Source organism: Elephas maximus, chromosome 3, assembly GCF_024166365.1.
Source record: "Elephas maximus indicus isolate mEleMax1 chromosome 3, mEleMax1 primary haplotype, whole genome shotgun sequence".
NCBI classification, from domain to species: domain Eukaryota; kingdom Metazoa; phylum Chordata; class Mammalia; order Proboscidea; family Elephantidae; genus Elephas; species Elephas maximus.
The window spans coordinates 80,549,478-80,572,411 of record NC_064821.1 but is presented as its reverse complement, the minus strand read 5'-3'; the positions used below and the strand labels follow the sequence as shown (position 1 = coordinate 80,572,411).

Sequence of the window (22,934 nt, the reverse complement as noted above, 5' to 3'; positions counted from 1 at the left end):
TTTTATGGGCCTGTCTAATTTTTGGCTGAAGGGTGAACCTCAGGAGTGACTTCATTACTGAGCTAAAAGGGCATCCGGGGGCCATACTCTTAGGGTTTCTCCAGTCTCTGTCAGGCCAACAAGTTCGGTCTTTGAGTTAGAATTTTGTTCTACATTTTTCTCCAGCTCTGTCTGGGACCCTCTATTGTGATCCCTGTCAGAGCAGTCAGTGGTGGTAGCCAGGCACTATCTCGCTGTACTCAACTCGGTCTGGTAGAGGCCACGGTAGATGTGGTCCATTCGTCCTCTGGACTAATCTTTCCCTTTTATCTCTGGTTTATTCATTCGCCCTTGCTCCAGACAGGGTGAGACCAGTGGAGTATTTTAGATGGCTGCTCACAAGCTTGTAAGACGCTACTCATCAAAGCAGAATGTAGAACATTTTCTTTATAAACTATGTTATGCCAATTGAGCTAGATATTTCCCAAGACCATGGTCCCCACAGCCCTCTGCCCAGTAATTCAGTTCCTCGGGGAGTATGGAAGTGGCTGTGGAGCTTCCATGACCTTGCCTTGGACAAGTCAACTCCTATTCTCTTGGTTGGCATTAATAAAGAACAATTCTAAATGCAATGATGATCAAGAACAGGAAGCAACAATGGCTCGCTTATCTTGTGTACTCAAGAGAGTGGGCGAAAATGACATTTTTTTGGCTTTGCATGTTTTAGAACACCTCTCTGTGTGCACAGACTTCTCTCTTTTGCCTTACTACTTAGTTCTCCAGACTTTTAAGACTCTTGTTTGGCTCTGATGGTATTTGTGTGAGTCAAGAGGGAAGCAACTGAAATATGCAATTAGCATTTTCTTCACTAATTTCTATTTTTTCTTTTTCTCCAAAGGTGTCTTTTGCAGCTCACATTGCAGGTGGATTTGCCGGAATGTCCATAGGATACACTGTGTTTAGCTGCTTTGATACAGCACTGCTGAAAGATCCAAGGTTTTGGATAGCGATTGCTGCTTATTTAGCTTGTTTCGTATTTGCTGTGTTTTTCAATATTTTCCTATCACCAGCAAACTGATTCATCTCAAATATAAGCCCATTAATAAAAAGAGTCATCTGGGGGAAAAAAAAAACAAAAAATAAAGAACTCAAGAAATAGAAGAAGTTCTAGCAAATGCTAATGATTTTACAAAGAGGATAAAACATAACCGAACTCGTAAGTTCCAAGGACCATATACAAAAAAAAATTTAGGGCTAAAGGAAGAGGCTTCTGAAAGCAAAGGGAAGGAAATGGAAGAGGGAAAGGGAGGGTAGTGAACACCAGAGATTGGGTCTTCTCCAGGCATACGGTATGCAGGTATGTATTCTATAAAAGAGACTCGTTCTCCCTGGAAGATACCTTCTAGACATTGCTTGATAGAACCCACGAATACTATGTTGTAATTAAACCTTCCCATGCCTGTGTCAGGCTCTTGATAATCACTTTTAGATAGATCACTGTGACAGGCGCTTTATATACATTATTGCTGATCTTTTTGACAACCCAGAAAGGTAGATACTACTCTGTATCTTAGAGATGAGACATAACCCAGAAAGGTAACTACTACTCTGTATCTTAGAGACTATTGTTGTTAGATGCCATCCAGTTGATTCTGACTCACAGCAGCCCCATATGACACAGCAGAACTGCCCCATAGGATTTCCTGGGCAGCAACGATTGTGAGGATAGCGCAGGATCAGTGTTTCATTCGGTTGTACAGAGGGTAGCTATGAGTTGGAACTGACTCGACGGCACCTAACAACAACAACAATCTTTACGGAAACTAGGACATGGAAACTCTTAAGAAATCAAGTAACTTGTCTAAGATGAGGCAGAATTTAAATGTAGGTAATGACCTGAAGGGGCCCTGGTGACGCAGTAGTTAAGTGTTTGGCTGCTAACCAAAAGGTCAGCAGTATGAATCCATCAGCTGCTCCTTGGATGGAAACCCTGTAAGTCAGTTCTTCTCTGTCCTATAGGGTCACTATGAGTCAAAATCGACTCAATGGCAATGGGTTTTTGGGTAATGACCTGAAAACCTATACTCTTTCCTCTACTGGCCTAAAAAAAAAAAAAAAAATACTCTTTCCTCTACTGGCCTAGCAATGCTATATTCCCCAAATACTGAAAATTGGAGCATCATTAACAGTACAGGGACAAACATCTCTGTGGGTACACCATGAAAAAAAAAGAAATACAGAAGAAGGCTTAGAATTTTCAGAACTGCTAGTTTAAGATTCTAGTGGTTTGTCTAAGATCCCAATGAACTTGTAATTGGCTTTCTCGTGCACACTATGTACCTGGACTCTTTGGATTCTTGTCTATAAGACTCTTATCCTTCATGTGGCTAGTGGCTCTCCTAGCATTAAATAGGATTTATTTACAAAAGATAAAATATATCTGAAAGCTGAGAAGCCTTTGTCTTTTTCCTGTGCAGAACCCAGACTACTGGCCATTTTGTTTTCCAAAATGGCCGTTTAGGTCATCTGAACACAGGAAATACAGCTTTTTTCTTTTTTCATCATCCTCATATTTTATTAAACACCCATTTAAACATGTTGCTGTATTCTGAAAGGATTATATACATTCAATTAGCTACAGTGAGAACAGTGGTATTTTAGCATTTTCAGAAAAACTGATCTGGGATTTGCTAGATAATTTTTAAGTGTAAAAAATGTATACAGTATGAGTATGTTCTTCATTAAACAAAGATTCAAACAAGAACTTAACATAAAAGATAAAAAGCCCCTTTCACCTTCCTGCCCCAAACCTGCTTTTTCCTAGAGGTAACCACTGCCAGTAGTTCGGTGTGTATTCTTGCAGACCTTTTTCTATCTATAAATACACATATAAAATGTAGGTTTTACCAAGATAAATGAGACCATTTTACATGTACTGTTCTGCGACTTGAGGATCTTTCTGTGTTGGTTCCTAGACATCGTCATTCCATGAATCGCTGAGTGATTTAGATGTACTATAGTTTATTTTGGAAACCCCAGTGGTGCAGTGGTTAAGAGCCTGGCTGCTAACCAAAAGGTCAGCAGTTTAAATGCACCAGGTGCTCCTTGGAAACCCTATGGGGGCAGTTCTACTCCATCCTATAGGGTTGCTATGAGTCAGAATCGACTCGATGGCAATGGGTTTGGTTTTTTGGTTTACAGCTTATTTGGAGTCCTTATGTGGTAGAAGCGGTCAATGTGCTCAGCTGCTAACTGAAAGGCTGGAGGTTTGAGTCCACCTAGAGGCACCTCGGAAGAAATGCCTAGTGATCTACTTGCGAAAAATCAGCCACCGAAGACCCTGTGGAGCTGTTATACTCTGACGCACATGGGGTCACCATGAGTAGGAATACATTTGACGGCAGCTGATAACTGGTTTTAGTTTATTTACCTATTTCTCTATTGGACATTTAAATTATTGCTGATTTTGTACTATTGCCAACAGTAGTACGTGAACATCCTAGTACATGCAGTGTGCCTTCGAGTGTGTTTGCTGAATGTATGACTATTTCAGGCACCCAGCAGCAGAAATGCCATGGTAATTTTATAGATTTAAACTGCTATTTAAATAGCTGTATCCATTTATATTCTCATCTACAGTATATGAGAATAACGGTTTCCCCACACCTTTGCCAAGTGAAGGTATTATATATCTTTGAAGTTTTTGCATTTTGATAATTAAGAAAATAATACCTCAATTTTAATGTGTATTTCTCTGACTACAGAGGCTGAGTATTTTTCAAGGTTATTAATAATTTATATGTAATTCATAAATATTCTACATAGTATAATTTACATACACATAATGTTATTGTTATTGGGTGCTGTCGAGTTGATTCTGACTCATAGCAACCCCATGTGCCACAGGAGAACTGCCCCACAAGTTTTCTTGGTTGTAATCTTTATGGAAGCAGCTTACCAGGTCCTTCTCCCACAGAGCTGCTGGGTGGGTTTGACCTGCCAACCTTTCGGTTAACAGCTGAGTGTTTAACTGTTGTGCCACCAGGATTCCTTATATAGTCATAATACATAATATACAAAAATATGAATATATACAACATACATATTTCCCTGATGAAATGTTTGCATTTAATCCAAAAGGAGTTATTAGTTGGCAAAGAGGCCCAGGGAAGAACTTGCCATGCCAACCCACCAGGTCACAAGTTCTGAAGAAAGACCTTTAATATCAATGTAATTGTTAATAACAAAAGTAAACAGAAGAACAGGATTTACCTAACGATGAAATCAGACATGACCAATTGATTCCTGCAGCTAATGAGGCTGATGACTAAGAAGTTACCTAATCTGAATTTATGGTACTAGAAACATAGTTCACATTACCAAAAACAGGGGTAGCTTATTGGGGCCCCAGGTGGCAGACATTACAGTTAAAAAAAAAGGACACAAGTATTTCCTTGTATTTTGAATCTGACATCTCTGAATGATAGAGAACCATTTATTCAGCTTAATTTGAGGCTCCTAAAAAGAAAAAAAAAATTTTTTATTTTTTATTTTTTATCTCTAGTCTTCTAGAACTGGGTGTGCTATTAGAAATGTTGAAAATAGTCTGTATCTGTGCTGTTCAATAAGGTAGCCACTGGGCACATGTAGTCCTTCAGAATTTAATTAAAATCAAATAAAATTAAAAACTCAATTCCTCTGTTGCACAAGGCACACTGCAAGGGCTCAATAGTGACATGTGGTGAGTGGCTACCTGACTGGACAACGCAGAGTATTTCCATCATCGCAGAAAGTTCTATTGGACACTGCCGTTCTAGAAGCAAGAATGAGCAAACAGAAATGGATTTTAGCTGATGGCTGACTCACTCACTGCACTGAACTGCACTCAATCTGTTCTACGTGCCCAAAAGGACAAATTTGGAGAACAAGTTGAAGATGGCCGTGATATAACTTCTCCTAAGCATGATTTGCTTCTCAGATTTACCTAAACTAAGAAAGGTTTGTGTTAATCTCTCTCTTTTGGCTAATTAAGAAAGTCGTTAGAAATGTTTTTATCTTTTGCTTTTGCATTCTATAGTACTGTATTAATATATGCTAGTTTTCATGTTTTTGCTACAAAAGCTTTGAAAGAAAGGATTTTCTAAATAATACTATCTAAATGATACTGCTGCTGCTTTTATGAAATACAATGCTCTTTTCCTTTAAGGGAAAAAGCAAACAAACAACAACAAAAAGAGCAATCTTTTATTTCCTTTTGTGATTATAGAAGTCAAAGGCTTATTATAAATAATTAAAATACATAAAAAAATGCTTATAAAAATTAAATCAATTGTAATCCCACCATCCAGAGATACAATTATTTTGATTAATTTCCTTCTAGACTTTTTTTTTTTTTAATTGTGCTTTAGGTGAACCTTCTGGACTTTTTGTATGCATCTCTACATGTAAATATATGTATTTTCAAAAATGAGGACCATTCTATTCTATTATTTGAATTTCACTGAAATGTATATATTTATCATTTCTACTGTCTGCATAGTACCACACTGTGGATGTACCATTATTTATTTAACCAGTCTTTCTTATATTAATAATTATTTTGGATGTTTTAACTTTATGACTATTACAAACATTCTTGCTCACATTTCAAAGTGCCTTGCATTGTTGGGTCAAAGAGTATACTATTTTTAACATAATAAAGTCAAATAGAAATTTCCTCTATATCAGGAATACAACTAAATTTTAGAAGGTTGATGCTTTTGCAAGTCTTAATAACTCTACAAAGCTTTAACAAAGAAGTTAAAAGTCTAGACTCAGTCATTTAAAAGCTAAAAATAGCACTATTTGACATTTCTTATTCAAATAATTAAACTTTATAAGAGAAAAACAGATGATCTATTATGTCTTTCATGCAAGTTTCAAGTTTGCTCAAAGAAAAAGTATCAGTTTAAACAGTTAAGAGCAGACTCTAAAACAAGACTTCTTGGGTTTAAATGCCAGCTCCACCATCACCAGCTGTGTGACTGTGGGTAAGTTAATTAAAGTATGCCTTAGTTTCCCCCTCTGTCAAATGGGGAAGCAATATACCTACTTCGCAGGATTTTTGTAATGAACAAATTTTGTAGTTACACGATTGTAGGATTTTGTTTGAGTGTGTAATACTGCCTTTATATAAGGGATCTAGGACATACATTTATTTTTTAAATGAAAACATTCACTCTCATCTTTTCTTTGAGAGCCTAGGATATCAGTTTTAATATGAACCTCCTCGTAGCTAAATTATAACCTGCCCCACTGCCCCTTCCAAAATAGAAAGCTACATGTTTTAAGTAGATCAAATATTGTTACGAGGAAAATTTCTATAGTACCACCACTACACCCGGGTCCACTTATTTTAGGTAATATCTAATAGCATTCTGTTACAACAAAATAGTTAGAATTTCTGGAATTCGTTTTAACATGGTAAAACTTTCCAAAGATTTTCATTGCAAAGTATAATAAGAATTTTATAAATATTCATAAATGTTACTAAAATGGATTTCTGGAAATGCTCAACATCTGCCAGAAAGAAATCAGAATTTAAACATTTAAATGTGGATTTAAAAACTAATCAAAATTCCTGCAGCAAGAGCCAGATCTGTCTCCTCTGGTTTTATTAAATGCTGTCTCTTACTGAATTAATCAAATTCATTTTCCTTTGTGTATAAATGAGATTTAAAAATCACTGACTTTGGTTATATAACATAGTCCCTGGGTGACACAACTGGTTAACTGCTTGACTACTAACTGAAAGGTTAGTGGTTCAAACCCACCCAGAGGCACCAGGGAAGAAAGGCCTGGCAATCTGCTTCTGAAAGGCCACAGCCTTGAAAACCTTGTGGGGCAGTTCTGCTCTCCACACACAGGTTGCCATGAGTTGGAACGGACCTGATGGCAACTAACAACAACAACATAATCTTAGTAAATACGTTTGTAAGATTAAGCCAGTCATTTTAGGAAAACTCTACAGCTTAGACAAAGAACAAACTTCCTATCAGCCAAGTAAGAAGACTTTTTTTTTTTTTTTAACAGAAAATCTTACAATTCTATTCTTAGTAGAGAATGTATACGTACCTCGCCCAGGTATCACTTTTTTTTTTTTTAATTGCATTATTAGGTTGAAACATGAGTGATTTTAAATTCCTGGCTTATCTTAAATATATTCCTGGTAACATTATTAGTGCAGGACAGAGCAACTTTTCTTTCTGTCATATATAAGGTTGCCATGAGTCGGAGCCAAGTCTATAGCAACTAACAACAACAGATTGTCACTGCTATCTAGGGAAAAAGTAAGCAACCAGCACACTGTAAGAATGATGCTTTATTCATCTTTTGGCCATAGGTTTGCTTTAAGGAACAGCGCTCTCTTTAGAATGGAAGAAATCTACTTGTCTCCTAATTGGTGGGGTTCAGGCCTAAGATGGCTGACTAAATAAACATGGGGGACTGGAACTTCCTTGGAGGTATTCTGGAGGAAGTTCACATCCACTCCACCATGATTGGAAAGATCTGGCTCACCATCCTGTTCATATTTCGAATGCTTGTTCTGGGTGTAGCAGCTGAAGACGTCTGGAATGATGAGCAGTCTGGCTTCATCTGCAATACAGAACAACCCGGCTGCAGAAATGTATGCTATGACCAGGCCTTTCCTATCTCCCTCATTAGATACTGGGTTCTACAGGTCATATTTGTGTCTTCACCATCTCTGGTCTACATGGGCCATGCTTTGTACCGACTGAGAGTTCTGGAGAAAGAGAGGCAGGAGATGAAAACTCAGTTGAGAAGAGAACTGGAAGAGGTTGAATTTGAAGTAACTGGGCATCGGAGGAGACTGGAGCAGGAGCTTTGTCAGTTGGAGCAAAGAAAACTAAATAAAGCTCCGCTCAGAGGAATGTTACTTTGCACTTACGTGATACACATTTTCACTCGCTCTGCGGTTGAAGTTGGGTTCATGATTGGACAGTATTTTTTATATGGATTTCACTTAGAGCCTCTATTTAAATGCCATAGCCACCCATGTCCAAACACGATTGATTGTTTTATCTCAAGACCAACAGAAAAAACAATATTCCTATTGTTTATGCAGTCCATAGCCACTGTTTCACTTTTCTTAAATGTTCTAGAAATTGCTCACCTAGGTTTTAAAAAGATTAAAAGAGGGCTTTGGGGACAATATAAACTGAAGGATGAACATAATGAATTCTTTGCAAACAAATCAAAACAAAATCCTACCAAATATAAGAGCGTATCTGCAAATTCACTGAAGGGACTCCCTTCTGCACCTGATTATAACCTGTTAGTGGAAAAGAAAACACACAAAACAGTGTATCCTAGTTTCAATTCATCTTCTGCATTGCAGGTAGACCCTGACAGTTATAGTGGAAATGAGAAATGCATTTTGGATGAACAGGAAACTGTACTTTCTAATGAGATGCACACAATTAGTACTACTGGTAGTCATCTTCAACACATCAGCTCAAATAATGATGGAACTCATAAAATATCTGGAAAAGATGTGGATGACAACCAGGTAAAGGAAAGAAGAGAAAACTTTGGCACAGACAGTGAAAGGTGCCATTACTCTAGAGGTGTTTCTGTAGATTTGGAAAACCACGTGTCACAGTCACCCCAAAAAGTTTTCTCTCTGCCAGCTAACTGCAACTGGAAAACAAAGAGGCTTAGTGCTACATGGAGACCCTTTACAGAGGATCAAAACCAGAGACTACCTCCTAAAGGTAGCCTCCAGGGCCTGTTTGGAGAGGGCACCATCAGAACCCTTCCTCCTTTACAGGGAGACTCCCAACCACTTGACATTCCAGGCACTCCTGACTCTTTGGGAGAGTTGTCCTTTGAGACTAAGTTTGTCAGAACCTGCAAAAATCCTAGTGCTTATCCTTCAAATCATTTAGTGTCTCTGACAAACAACGTCATCGGTAGGCGGGCACCCACAGACCTTCAGATATGAACAGCTTCTGGCTTTTAGACATTGTGCATATTACATTACAGAAGTGGCCTAGTGGGGATGGAGCAGGGAGAATATAGGGACAAAGACAGCTCTGAGGACCAGCTGTTAAGACAACTGTAAACTCATTTAAAAAAGGGAAACAAAAAAACCACCTAATGTGTTGCTAAGGAGTAGATTCTGACTCATGGTGACCCCGTGTGTTACAGACAAGAACTGTTCAATAGAGTTTTCTTGGACAGAGCAGAACTGTTCAATAGGATTTTCTTAGCTGTAGTTGTATGAAGGCGCCCTGGTGGTACAGTGGTTAAGAGCCCAGCTGCTAACCAAAAGGCTAGCAGTTTGAATCCACCAGCTGCTCCTTGGAAACCCAATGGGGCAGTTCTACTGTGTCCTTTAGGATCACTACATAATCGACTTGATAGCAACGGGTTTAATTTTGGTTTTCAGTCTTATGAATGGAAATCATCAGGCCTTTTCTTCCACAGCACCGCTGCTGGGTGGGTTCGAATTGCCAACTTTTAGGTTAGCAGTTGAGGGCAAACTACGCCACCCAGGGACCTTCAAGAAGGGAAAAACAGCTCTAATTCTGAGTTGTGAAAGGATAGTTTAAATTCAAAAACCTAAAATTACCAAATCAGGCATGGTTCTCATCAGAATGTGTGAAAACAGATTTTAGGAAAATCAGTGTTCCGAATGGAGGCCAAATGGTTTGGAACCAGGTTTTCTCCTTGAAAGGACCACAGCCTTAGGAGGCTGTTCTTGATCAATGTAATTGCTCCTTTTAGTTATTAATCTTTTAATTCTGAACACTGGGTAAATTTTCTTTGCCTCTAAGACTTCTCAGTTTCCTTATAGACTGCAGCCTGATGTGTCTTGAGAATAACCATTATGCTCCTACGTAGTAAATAAAATCTTAAAAAGACTGGTGGCTTTTCTTTTACCAGCTCACCTATATATAGCATCATGATTAAAAGAGAGTTCTGGAGCTAAGTACCTCCTTTACTGGGATGTTGTGAAGACTGAAATAAACACGTGTTTAGTACAGTGCCTGGCACACAGTAAGCCATTAAAATTGCTGGCTATATTATTAGCATATTACTACTCACCTTCCAGAGGCCCAATCAAGTTAGCCACAGAAACAAGGAGAAACCAAACGTAAAGGAGGCGTCAGAGCATACGATCCTAACCACTCCCCTCAAGCCAACTGAAATCCCAGGGTCGCTGTGCATCTGTCGCGCCCACAGGTTACCACGGGTTCCAAAACCCCGACAGAGAAAAGCCTGCCCACTCCCGGTGCCGTGCGCCCCCCCCCCCACGGCTCCCAGCACCAAACCTCGAGGGCTCCGCAGGCACCGCCCCCGGACGCCACGCCCATCTCGAGCCCCACCCGGACACTGGTCCGGAGTCACCGTAACCTCGTCTCTCGCTAAGCAACCGAATCGCTGTGCGGACCGGAAGAAGAGGCGCTGCTTTGATAGCGACAGGGGCGGGCATACGCAGCCTCCCTCCGCTCAGTTCGCTGTAGGAAACTCAGAGCGTCCCGGTCGCCATGAAAACAGGCCACACCCCGACGATCCCCCGCCGCGTTTCGCAAGTGCGCAGGCGCACGCGCCCTTCCGCGCATGAGCGGTGCTGACCAGAGCCCGCCAGCCACGGTCTCGGGCGCCAGCTACGCCGCTGCGGCTGTCACTATGGCCCATTACAAAGTGAGGGGGCGCGGCGTGGCTGGGGGCGTGAGGGCGGTAGCCAGCCGCCGGTCGGCTACCGGTGGGAGTGGGGACGCGCGCAGATTTTGGGGGGCCTGAAGTAGCGAGGCGGAGGTGGGGTTACCGGACTCCCAGCGCCCTCTTCCTCCTCCGGCCCCTGTGGGCTTCGGCCACTGACCCGCCGTGTCTTCTCAGGCCGCCGACTCGAAGCGCGAGCAGTTCCGGAGGTACTTGGAGAAGTCGGGGGTGCTGGACACGCTGACCAAGGGTGAGCATAACTAGGAGAGGGCTCCTCGTGCCCTCGTCGTGCTCGTGGCGCTGCGCCCCTGACGGGCGGTGGCGTGGAGGAGGGAGAACAGGTGGAACCCGTCCTGGGTCCAGCAAGGTGGGCTCCGGGGTTCCGCGGGGATCAGCACACGCCGACTGCCGGACGCCGCCCTGGTGAGGGTAGCCTCGCTCATGTTACCACTCTCCGGGCCAGGGAGTGAAACTCTTGCAGCTGTTGCAAAGTCTCTCCAACTTCCGTTGCTTTGCTTCTAGCGCCGCAGTGGGCGTGATTGTAAAAGACCTCGAACTCCGGATACCTCCCGCCTTGGTTTTTGTGAAGTATCAGAATCTTGTTGAGAAACATTTTCCGTCGAACCAAGGGGCAAGTGGGAAAATTGGCAGATTTAAAGTGAGCTATGATGAAGTAGCTGAGCCTAATCCCCATGGTAGGCGATTCATAGCCAATTTGGTTGTGGCTTTTCAACGCCGATTTCTTAGTCTCTATCAATTCTTTGTGCAGATTTCAAAATTAAAGTAGAATTAAAGTTTAGAGTTTGAGGGCACATCAACATGGGTTATACTGTTTTCACTTCTTAAAAACGGAAACTTACTTTCACACTGTATCTCTTCGTCCAGGCGTACAGAATCTAAGCAGACAAGGCGCTTGAAACAGGAGGTTTCCACGATAGGGTACTGTTTACTTCATTCAACTAGTTGCTGTCGAGTTGATTCTGACTCCCCACGTGTCAGAGTAGAACTGTGCTCCACAGGATTTTCAATGGCTGATTTTTCAAAAGTAGATCAGGAGATGTGTCTTCTGAGGTGTCCTGATTGGACTGGAACCCCCAACCATTGACAATTTGCACCGCTCAGGGACTCTGCTTACTTCATTAGCTCAGCAGTAATTTGAATGCCTGGTATGTGTCACTAAACTCACTGGCTGGGATTTTCAAAGGTATAGAATGGAAGAGCTGGAAGGGATGAGGATCTGGGTCCATATGAAAAGAATAGGAAGTGTTTGAGAAATAATTTGGTAACTGTTCCTTGGGCAAAAGCAAAGGTTAGGGGAAAACTCTGGGAGAAAGATAATTCTGAGTCTTAGCAGAAAGCAGTGTTTTTAATTACCATGCATGGGCTAGAAATTTTGAGTTGCTACCTATCCTGGGCTCACATGCTAGTTTCCCAATCTTTTTGCAAATAAATTTCAGCAAACATTATGGGGAGACACTGGTGGCACAGTGGTTAAGAGCTCGACGGCTAACCAAAAGGTCGGCAGTTCGCTCCTTGGAAACCCTATGGGACAGTTCTATTCTGTCCTACAGGGTTGCTACGAGTTGGGGTCAACTCCACAGCAACAGGTTTGGTCTGTGAAAGTGTTGCGCTATGTTGTCTCTGGAAGTGTCACAAATGCTTGGAATGCTGTCAACACCCCCCTCTTGAAAATCTCCACAAAATCGTTTCTTTCATTTATTTAGTAACCACTTTATTGAAGTTTCTGTTTCAGGCACTGCAGATATTCAACTGCCCTCCAGTTGAATTTGACTCAGAATAACCTGGGGATAGAGCAGTGGGAAAAAAAAGTTCCTGCTCTTAGGAGTTTATATTCTAGTTAGGAGAGACAGATAATAAATGCATAGTGTCAGCTGCTGATAAGTGTTATGAATAAGAACATAGCAAGGTAAAGAAAGGCATGAAGAGTGATGGGTGGAATGTGTGTGCCATTTCATACAGGGTGGTGGGGGAAGGCCTCTCAAGAAGTATGAACAGAGACCTGAATGAAGTAATACATGTCAAGAGTTCCAACAAGGAGGCCAGACTGGCTGGATAGAGTGAGTGAAAGATAGAATGGTAAAAGAGAAGTGATGGTTGTGGAAGGTGACTGCACAGATGTACAGCCTTGTGGCCATACAAGGATTTTGCTTTTTAAGAAATCAGAAACCACTGGAGGCTTCCTTTCCCTTGTTCACATCCAGTGGAATCTAACCCCTCCATCTCCCTAGATCTCCAGTCTCCTAAATAATGTCAGGCAACTTAACATAGTGTCCATTGATATGGCCTATCTAAAATTTGATTTTCAACCCCAAACACTGGTATTTTGTACAGGTTTTATGTGTAATTTTTATCCAGTTTATTTCCAAGAGGATTCGACATTGCTTATAACATTAAAACACTGTAAGACAGTGTCTTAGTTGTCTAGTGCTGCTATAACAGAAATACCACAAGTGGGTGGCTTTAACAAACAAATTTATTTTCTCAGTTTAGAAGACTAGAAGTTTAAATTCAGGGTGCTGTCTCTAGGGGAAGGCTTTCTCTCTCTGTCCGCTCTAGAGGAAGGTCCTTGCCTCTTTAAGCCTCTGCTCCTTGGCAGTCTTCTTGTGGCTTGATATCTCTCTTCCCCCATTTCTGCTTGCTTCTCTCTCTAATCAGCTTGGTTTGTATCTCTTTTATATCTCAAGAGATTGACTCAAGATACACCCTACACTAATCCTTCCTCATTAACATAACAAACACACCTGTTCCCAAATGGGATTGTAACCACAGGCATAGAGGTTAGGATTTACAACATGTATTTTTGGGAGACATAATTCAATCCATAACAGACAGGATGGTTAAACATAAAATTCGATGATAAATCATTTGGAAGAAAAGGCATTTTAGCAGCACGTAAGTTGATTAGTTATTTTGAGCACTACATCAACTTCCAAAAGTTCTGGCTGCTAAGGCAAGAGGGAAAACATGACCAGGTATAGAGTCCTCCTTGTCGTCTTCATCTACAGAAGAGCACAGAAAACTTAACATTTACAGTTGTTGCTGAGTGCCACTGAATCAACTTAGATTCATAGCAATCCCATGTGACAGAGCAGAACTGCCCCACCGGGCTTTCTTGGCCATAATCTTTACGGAAGCAGATCACCAGGTCTTTCTCCCGAAGAGCTGCTGGGTGGGTTTGAACTGCCAACCTTTTGGTTAGCAGCCGAGTGCTTAACTGTTCCAAATGTTTCACCACAAGGGCCCCTATATATTTACATTCTCTTCTGTAATTATCAACCTTGTAAGCACCTCTGATTGAGTTGGACACGACTGACTGCAACAGGTTCTTTAAACACCATTGGCCAAAATTCAGACTCTGAAAGAAATGGAGTGGGGGAAGATGTGGAGGAAAGGGTAGAGTATTAATATCTGTCTTATAAAATTAAGATTCAATACAGACAGTGGAAATTCATGGAGGAGGAAACAGGTTTGAGCATATAATTTAAAGGAAAAATAATAGACGAACTAAAGAGTACTGCAACTATCAAGGAGCCCTTGGGTGGTGCAAATGGTTAAATACTTGAGTACTAGCCAAGAGGTTGGTGGTTTGAACCCACCCAGAAGTGCTTGGGAAGAAGGGCCTGGCAATCTGCTTCTGAAGGGTCACAGCCTTGAAAACCCTATGGAGCGAAGTCCTACTGTGAGCCAGAATCAACTCGATGGCAACTGGTTTACTGGTTGTAACCGTGAGAGGCTGAAAAGGGAGAGGGGAGGAGAGGGTATTAGTGCTATAAATGTCAACTGCTAACAAAATACTGTTCTAAGGGTATTTAGATGGAGAATAACTATGAAAACTCAATGTTTAAAAGTAGTTTTCCCTCTGTTTTTTTCATACTGTCTAAATTTTTATGAGTTAATAATGGGGGGCCTAAATAGGCACATTTGTTGTGTGTGTGATTAGATTTTTCTTGGTTTTGATCAGATTATTCCAAGGGTTCCACGTCCCACAAAATGGCTAACCACTGGTCTAGAGGGATTTTTTTTTTTTTACCTGAGTAGCAGATTCTACGGGGAATCTGTTTAATAGAACATAAGCAAGGTAGTGCTGACATGAACCCCTGGATATATGAAGCCACTAAGTGTATACGTCAATGGTGATTTGACCATGTTGATTACTAGTAAAAGGTTTGTGATTATTTAGCATGTTGTATATAAAACTTGGTACTTGAAGAATATTTTTGAATTCACAGCTTCTCCAATACTTACCACAGACCCGTGGATTCGCCTAAAATTTTTCTCAAATCCATCCACCTAGTTCCATCCCTCTAATACAGGTCACTATATATTTTTTTAACTTGATTACCACATCAGCCTCTTAACTGAGCTTCCTGCCTTTATTCTTGTCCCATTCCAGTCCGTCTTCCACACTGCAGTCAAGCATGATCCTGTCACTGCCCTGCTTAAACCTGTTTAATTATTTGCCTGTTGTTCTGAGGATCAAAATCCAACCAAACTTACATGGCCCTCCATAGTGCTCCCATAACCCCATAATCCAGCATTGTGGTTTAGAACTCTTTTTGTCTAGTTCCTTGTTTATCTTCTGAACTAGGCTAAATTTATTGAGAGCAGGAACCTTATCTGCCTTGTTCATCACTGTATGGATAGTGTCTAGCAGTGTGCTTGGCATGTAGTGGGCATTTGAGTTATGGAATGTAATCAAATTTAAGATTTTGTTGATTTTTCTGCTTTTTGATTTGCAGTGTTGGTAGCCTTATATGAAGAACCAGAGAAACCTAACAGTGCTTTGGAGTATCCTTTCCCAATATGAAGTCAGACAAAAGAGCCTTATTTTTGATACTCTTCTTTTTTCACATAGCTGATATGTGAAATGGAACCCTGGTGGTGCAGTGGTTAAGAGCTCGGCGGCTAACCAAAGGTTGGCAGTTCGAATCCAGCAGCTGCTCCTTGGAAACCCTTTGGGGCAGTTCTACTCTGTCTTATCAGGTTGCTGTGAGTTGGAATCGACTCAATGGCAATGGGTTAATATGTGCAATGATACGTGCAATAGTCAATAAGAAATGCTTATTTGAAAGTAAGTTTTTGGGTGATGATCTCTGGATAAATTGCTATTTTGTTAGTTTCATTCAACTTTAAGAAGTAAATTCTTAACATTGGTATTAGTTTTTTAAAGCATCACTTAGGAGCTGCAACCCCAGAAAATCCAGAAATAGAGCTTCTTCGCCTAGAATTGGCAGAAATGAAAGAGAAATACGAAGCTATTGTAGAAGAAAATAAAAAACTGAAAGCAAAGGTAAACTTCTAAAAAAGCATTCGTGTTAAAAATCATTTTACCTTTAATGATTATGTAATTAAAACCTCACCAAAACAGACAGTAGGGGAAGAAGGGGAGGGTAAATATCAATCTGAATTAACTGCAAGACTGAACTTATGCCCCCTTTAGAAAGGACCAGTTGTGATAGGACTAGCACAGTGTGGTCAAGGAATAGATTCTTGGGAACCTGCATCAACAAAAAGATGAGAATATTGGTTAATGCTGCTTATAAGGAAATGAACTGAGATTCTTAAGCAGTTGATTTAAGTAGGTGAATACAGAGACACTACTTTGTGAATAGTTCCTCTTAGAGTTGCTTAGTATACAATCTGCATGGTCATATGCGGTGGCCCTGAGTTAATACACCTCTATAAACTTATTTGCACTTAATTTTTTTCTGGTGCCCCTGGGCATCTTCATAAACTTCATATCACTTAACTCTCCATCTTTGAAGTTTTACCACATTCTGAATCACATGACACATTCTTACATTATCCTAGGCATTTCTCACAGTGCCTGTTATCTCCTCAGCAACTTTGTGAGATAACGGACATAGGGGTACACAGGTGAGGAAACTAAAGCATGATGAAGTCAAATGAGCTTCTCAAATCTCACAGCTAATTGGCAGAACCCAAATCTTTTCTTAGCCTCGTGTTCTCTCGGGACCACAATTTAGCATATGAGAAAATGCAATATCTCAAACTATCCAAAATTCAGGATGTAAAAAATGTCAGTTAACTCTTAGACACCTTTTAAGTCAAAGGCATTAGTTCCTCTTCCTTGACTGGCTAGATTAATATGTGTCACATAGTTACCTTTCTCTAAGTTTTCGGGGAAATTTCAGTACATTTTTGGTGGAGAGGACGAAAGTTCCTTATTATAAGCCACAAAAGTTTCGAATCTTTGGGAAGATAGAGATTACTGCATAGGATGTATCTGAGCAGTAGTCATAAACTGGAGTTAAATCTTAGTTTCCCAGTATTTTTTTTTTTTATTGTACTTTAGATGAAGGTTTACAAAACTAACTAGCTTCTCATTAAACAGTACACATATTGTTTTGTGACACTGGTTACCAACCCCACAACATGTCAACAGTCTCCCTTCTTGACCTTGGGTTCCCTGTTACCAGCTTTCCTGTCCCCTCCTGCCTTCTGGTCCTTGCCCCAACTGGTATGCCCCTAAGTTTCCTAGTAATTTTAAAAGTTATATATAAAAAGGGCTTTTATCGGTGTTGATTGTATTAAATCTTAAATCACTGAGTGGTTTTGAAAAAATAAGTATAGAAAGTGATATTAACAAACTTGTTCAATAATTGAATTGTTACCTCATTTTGTTTTACTATTTTTTTACCCAGTTTGGAATAAAATCCACCTAAACTCCTCTCTCTTTGCCTCATAGCTTGCTCAATATGAACCACCTCAGGAGGAGAAGCGTGCTGAATAGGATTCTTCTCAGTCGAAAAAGACACTGAAAAATGGTTTTGTATGACTTGAATAGTTTGTATAGTATATGATCTTTTCTGAACAGATGATATAAAACTTTTAATATGTTAAATTCACTTACCACACTTTGTTATAAACACATACTTAGAATCACTAATAAACACTCAATATCACTTTCTTTGGGAGAATCCAAAGTATATCCTCAAAAAACTACGGATATAGCCATCTAGATAGTTTTCATAACCAAAATACGTTCTGTTTGCCAGTCTGATTCAGAATGATGGTAGTAGTTGTTTTTTAACCAGAGCTTTGAACTGGTTTGTTCCAATTCGAACCCCTGCTGAGATACGCATTTCTACCCCAGATACACTGAATCAGAATTTACCATTTAACAAGATTCCCAGGGGATTCTTATGTATAATAAATTTTGAGAACCACTGCTCTACTAGTGGTCCTCAGAATTGGTCCCTAACCAATAGCATTAGCATTGCCTGGCAACTTGTTAGAATGCAAATTCTCAGCCAGAACAAACAGGTTCGAAGTCCTGATTTTAATCAAGGAAGTTCAGCATGGAGCTATTTCTTGGTTAGGTTCAGGACACGCGCACGGGTATAGTCATTCTTTAAATGAAGATGACGCTGTTGTTTATATTCCCTGTGGGCAGCTGGAGAGATCTGTGTGACATACGATGCTTTTGCACAGGCTCCCATGAGTCCTCTGCTCTTGTTTATATAATACGAAATGAATAACTCTTCTTTGCCACCACTTTGCCTTAGATAATCGTGTGTGCCAGTCAGACACCACGTTTCTCTTCTATGCAATCATGCCCTATCTGATAATGTTGCCTTGCTTCACTCTGTGCTTCAGTGGGTCCTACGTGCATGTTGGTCTTTCTGTGTTATTTTTCAATTTGCTATAAGAGCAGTTACCCTGACTGTAATTTATAACTTTAAACGTCCTTTACCCTTACGAAAGCTGTTAGTGAGCAGAGAACAGAGGCAACAGAAAATTCTGGGTTCATGCCTAAGCTGGGATGAGAAGGGGAATGAGCCATATATCGGGGGAGATTATAGTTTTGGGGTATAATTATATAGTGCTTTTTTCCTCAAAGTATTTTTCTAGCCTTTGAATTCATTTTATCTTCACTATACCTGTGAAGTAGGTAGGGCAAGTATGAGGGAGGGATGTTGGGTGCTGAAATTTCAGGCCAAAGACTGTATTAACATAAGCCATTTACTGACTGTAGAAACTTGGCCATATCAATGAACCACTCTGAGAGTCACTTTCTGCATCTGTTAAATGAGAAGAATATCTGTGCTGCCTACCTCACAGGGTTGTTGTGAGGGTCAGATGAGTATGTATGTGAAAGATGTGTAAATGGTAAAGCACTATATACTTGTTTGTTTTCTTGTCTTTTGGAAGACCTACAGCCAGATGTTGTTTTATTGATCACTCATTTTCTTCAATGATTGACTGACATTAACAAGAAGTCCGATTTCATGTATTCTCTCCCAGTTGTTAGAGAACCTGTCTATTTTTTTGTCAAACCACAACATATAAAACAAAATGACTCCAAGGAAAGCTGGTTTGACTAGCAAAAGGCTCAGCATCTGCTGGAAACTGTGATCAAACCAATTTTAAGGGCATTTTTAATCAGTCATGTTGGCAGGAGTGCGGCCAATGATCTGTGCCTCTTCTAGTCACAGGTTTGCTTTTTGTTTTTTTGCGGGGTGGCGAATACTGTTGGAACAACATTAACTTGAATCGATGTCTTACTAATTTGAGTGCCTCCGACATTGACAGCACTGGGTGTTATGAAGACGAATGACTTAAAGTTAAAAGGCATGTATATAAGCAATTACAATATAGGATAGGATGTGCTAAGAGCCATAAGAAGTATAAAATATGGCCCCATGGTAGTTTTGAAAGAGAGAGAGATTTGGCTTCTTTAAGCAGTTGGTATGACACTCCCTTTGTGGATACAGAAGTAGAAATTATTTTTGGCAGTCAACGCTCATTTGATTTTTTTCCCATGAGATTAGTACTATGTCTGTCAGTAAATCAGGTAATTTTTTTTTTTTTACCATCCCTTTGAACTGAAGGAAACCCTGGTTGCATAGTGGTTAAGTGCTACGGCTGCTAACCAAAGGGTTGGCAGTTCGAATCCACCAGGCACTCCTTGGAAACTCTTACGGGGCAGTTCTACTCTGTCCTATAGGGTCGCTATGAGTTGGAATCGACTCGAGGGCACTGGGTTTGGTTTGGTTTTTTGGTTTTTGAATTGAATGGCAGCATATGGGTTGGATAATTACACTTAGGTGGAACTGACCTGCTTAAACTTCTGTACCAGTCAGTGCTGTTTAAGAGTTCAGGATCAGCCAAGGGTGGATTATCCCATAGCCAAGGTAAGCACAGTGCTTACCTTGCTTACCAGATCATCTGTAGTGAAATTGTTTGCTACAGAGTAGTAAGTAAGCCTATGCTTACCTTGCTTGTCATCCACCCCTGTCAGGGATTGTAAATTTGAAAAGAGGCTTTGATTCTGTAGGAATGTGCTGTGGGGTTGGGAGAGAGACAGATGCCAGTCATACCTAGAAGCAGAGTCTTTGATGTGGTGAAAAAATGTGAAATTGTTGACTACAGGTGATCTGGTAAGCAAGGTGAGCACTGTGGTTACCTTGCCTATTGGATAATCCTTTCCTGGGTTCAGCCTTGCTTCTGGACATCCTTTTCAAAATTTATGTCAAGGATTTGGATGAAAACAGTACACTTGAGGATGCTCAATGGAGAAGAAAAAGCATTCTATAAATTCAGTTCCTGCTGTGCTTCAGCTTATCTATATGTAAAATGGAATTTCATCTCTGGCCTACCTTACAAGGTTACTGTGAGGATCAAATTAAACATAATGGATTTAAAAATGCCTTGCAAAATGTAAAGGACTACGTATGGATCAGACAGTAATGTCAGATCTGTAAGTGCCACAGAGTTGGAAGGGCTGGTTGGTAGGATACATTGAAACAAGCTTTAAAATGATCAACAACCTGGAGATTAAGAACTGCTGGGCCTAAATCAAAAGGCTGAGATATCAAGTCTTGTATTTAGGTTCAAAAAAGCAGTTACACAAGTTTGGGCACTAGAATTGCTGACAAAGTACTAGTTTCAGTGATTATCAATGTGAACCACTTGTGGCTACTTAAAAAAAAAGTCCATTTTGGAATGCATTAATAGAAATACCGTCTAGGTTCTAAATAGTCACCTGTTATTGGGCAGTATTGTACTGCAGGTGTCATACATTTGATAGATGTTGACAAGTTCAAATGTATATGAAGGAGAGCGACCAATAGGGAGAGGGGCTTTGAAAATATAAGGCTGTGCTGTCCAGTATGGTAGCCACTGGCCATGTCGCAATTAAATAAAAGTTCAGTTCCTCATTCACACAAGCAACATTTCAAGTGCTAATCCACACTGGGAAGTGGCTACCATATTGAACAGTGCAAATAAAGAACGTCCTATTGCAGAAAGTTGTAGTACATGTAACACTGACAGAAGGAATGGTTGAAGGAACTGAGGACGTTTAACCTGGAACATAGATTAGTGAGTGATGAAGACTGCAATCTAACATTTGAAGAGCTGCCATGAAAAAGATGAAGACTGCTCCTGTATTGTTCCATTATAAGCGTCCCCCCAAGCAAAAAACAAAAAACCAAATCTATTGTCGTTCAGTCAGTTCCAACTCATAATGACCCTATAGGACAGAGAACTGTCCCATAGGGTTTCCAAGGCTGTCATCTTTACGGAAGCAGACTGCCACATCTTTCTCCTAAGGAGTGGTTGGTGGGTTTGAACTGCTGACCTTTTGGTTAGCAGCCGAGCACTTAACCACTGTGCCAATGGGGCTTATATAAGCTCCAGGGAGTATTTTTTTTTTTTTTTTTGGGTTGAATAAGAAACTTTTAAACAAAGCTTTATCACTGTGGAGATGTGAGATAGTGAGCTTTCATCACCTGGATAATTAAGTGTATTCTGCCTGTCTTATCAGTCAGAGACACTACTGTGGAATCTTATTTAGGTGAGAGGCTGGACTAAGTGCCTCTAAAGGTGTGTCCTACCTTTAACTTCCATTTTTAGATATAACGTAGTCCCAAACCTGCACTAACGTGCTTTCCCTTCATAGCCAAATCAGTCTCATTGGAAGACCAGAATCCTCTTGCCCTACCCCTTTTTTAACATATAGGGCAGTACTTAAGAGGAGGATCTCTCAGATTTTAAACTCTAGAACATGACAAGATTGAAAATTCTCTAGCTTCCTCAAACACATTTGGTGACAAGCTTTGGTTAAAACACATTTGGTGACAAGCTTAGCTTTCATTAATTCATTTCTTTGGCCTCTGATCCACAGGGCATCATAAAAAAAAAAAAAACCCGTTGCCCTCGAGTCGATTCCGACTCATAGTGACCCTATAGGACAGAGTAGATCTGCCCCATGGAGTTTCCAAGGAGTGCCTGGTGGATTTGAACTGCTGCCGTTGTGGCTAGCAGCCCTAGCAGTTAACCACAATGCCACCAGGGTTTCCAAGGGGGTTACAGAAGATGGAATAACTGGAGAAACTGACTAGTTGGGAAGGAGGGGAAGTTCGTGTTGAGTTTGAAGCGGCAGTAGTATCAACAATCAGCGATTTGCTCTAGAAAGAAAGATGTTCTAGCTTGGTGCATTTGCTTTCCTACCAGAAGGAAGTGTCTGCATCACAGTTAACCTGCCGTGGTTGACGCTTTGCCCTCAATCTAGCTCGCTCCTCCTCCACCCCTTTGCCTATCCCAACCATATCCACCCACCTACACCGGGTCTGGCGCTACCTCTTTATAGACTGCCAATTCCCGACCTCTGTTTTTTTTTTTTTTAATTGTGTTTTAAGTGAAAGTTTACAGCTCAAGATAGTTTCTCATACACAATTCATACACACATAGTTATGCGACCCTTTTTTTAGTTGCACTAGAATGCGAGCACTCCTTTCCACCCCGGATTTCCCCGAGCATTTTTATCTGTACCTGTGAACTTCCCCCTTCGTATCTCGTTCCGCGGCTACTTACGCAGAGGTCCGATCTCTATTAATTTTCGAGCAACGTGTGGGCTGGCAGGGTCCGAGTCGATTCCAGTGTTGTGCCCCTTGGTATCCAGGACATCGCAGGCATCATGCTGGTTGGGCGGGTACGTTTGCTCGAGTCCACGCAATTCTTCCCTCAAAATGCGCAGAGCGCGGTCCCCATTCCGGTGATCTCCGGAGCCCGCGCGGAGGCAGGGGAAGGCCGAGGGGCACAGAGCATGGCCCGGCAGGACGGAGGCGCGGGCTGGGGCCGAGGGCCGGGAGCCCGGAGCGAGAGGCTCGGCCGGCCGGGGCCACCCTCCTCGTGACTCCTCCTCCTCCCCCTCCGCCGCTTCCAGTCAGGTGATTCCG

The 22,934-nt window shown here is 41.0% G+C and overlaps 3 protein-coding genes and 1 long non-coding RNA gene across 4 annotated transcripts in view; 3 read left to right on the top strand and 1 right to left on the bottom strand.

Annotated features, from left to right (window-relative positions):
• RHBDL2 (rhomboid like 2) overlaps positions 1-5,198 on the top strand; it is a 66,453-nt gene extending 61,255 nt beyond the window's left edge. The window contains exon 8 of the mRNA XM_049878863.1: positions 878-5,198. Within this exon, the coding sequence (XP_049734820.1) occupies positions 878-1,057 (180 nt within the window). The 3' untranslated portion in view covers positions 1,058-5,198. The remainder of the gene's footprint in view (positions 1-877) is intronic.
• Positions 1-22,915, bottom strand: part of LOC126072937 (uncharacterized) — a 31,432-nt gene extending 8,517 nt beyond the window's left edge. The window contains exon 1 of the long non-coding RNA XR_007516609.1: positions 22,570-22,915. This is a non-coding gene — a long non-coding RNA (uncharacterized LOC126072937). The remainder of the gene's footprint in view (positions 1-22,569) is intronic.
• On the top strand, positions 7,254-8,983 carry GJA9 (gap junction protein alpha 9). The gene has a single exon (XM_049878859.1). The coding sequence runs from the start codon at positions 7,457-7,459 to the stop codon at positions 8,981-8,983; it is 1,527 nt and encodes a 508-aa protein (XP_049734816.1). The 5' UTR covers positions 7,254-7,456.
• On the top strand, positions 10,582-20,695 carry MYCBP (MYC binding protein). Its single transcript, XM_049878869.1, has 5 exons — positions 10,582-10,689; positions 10,885-10,957; positions 15,468-15,516; positions 15,889-16,018; positions 17,438-20,695. Exons 1-5 carry the CDS (start codon positions 10,606-10,608, stop codon positions 17,480-17,482), a joined length of 381 nt encoding a protein of 126 aa, XP_049734826.1. The 5' UTR covers positions 10,582-10,605; the 3' UTR covers positions 17,483-20,695.
• Positions 22,916-22,934: the final 19 nt, after the last annotated feature.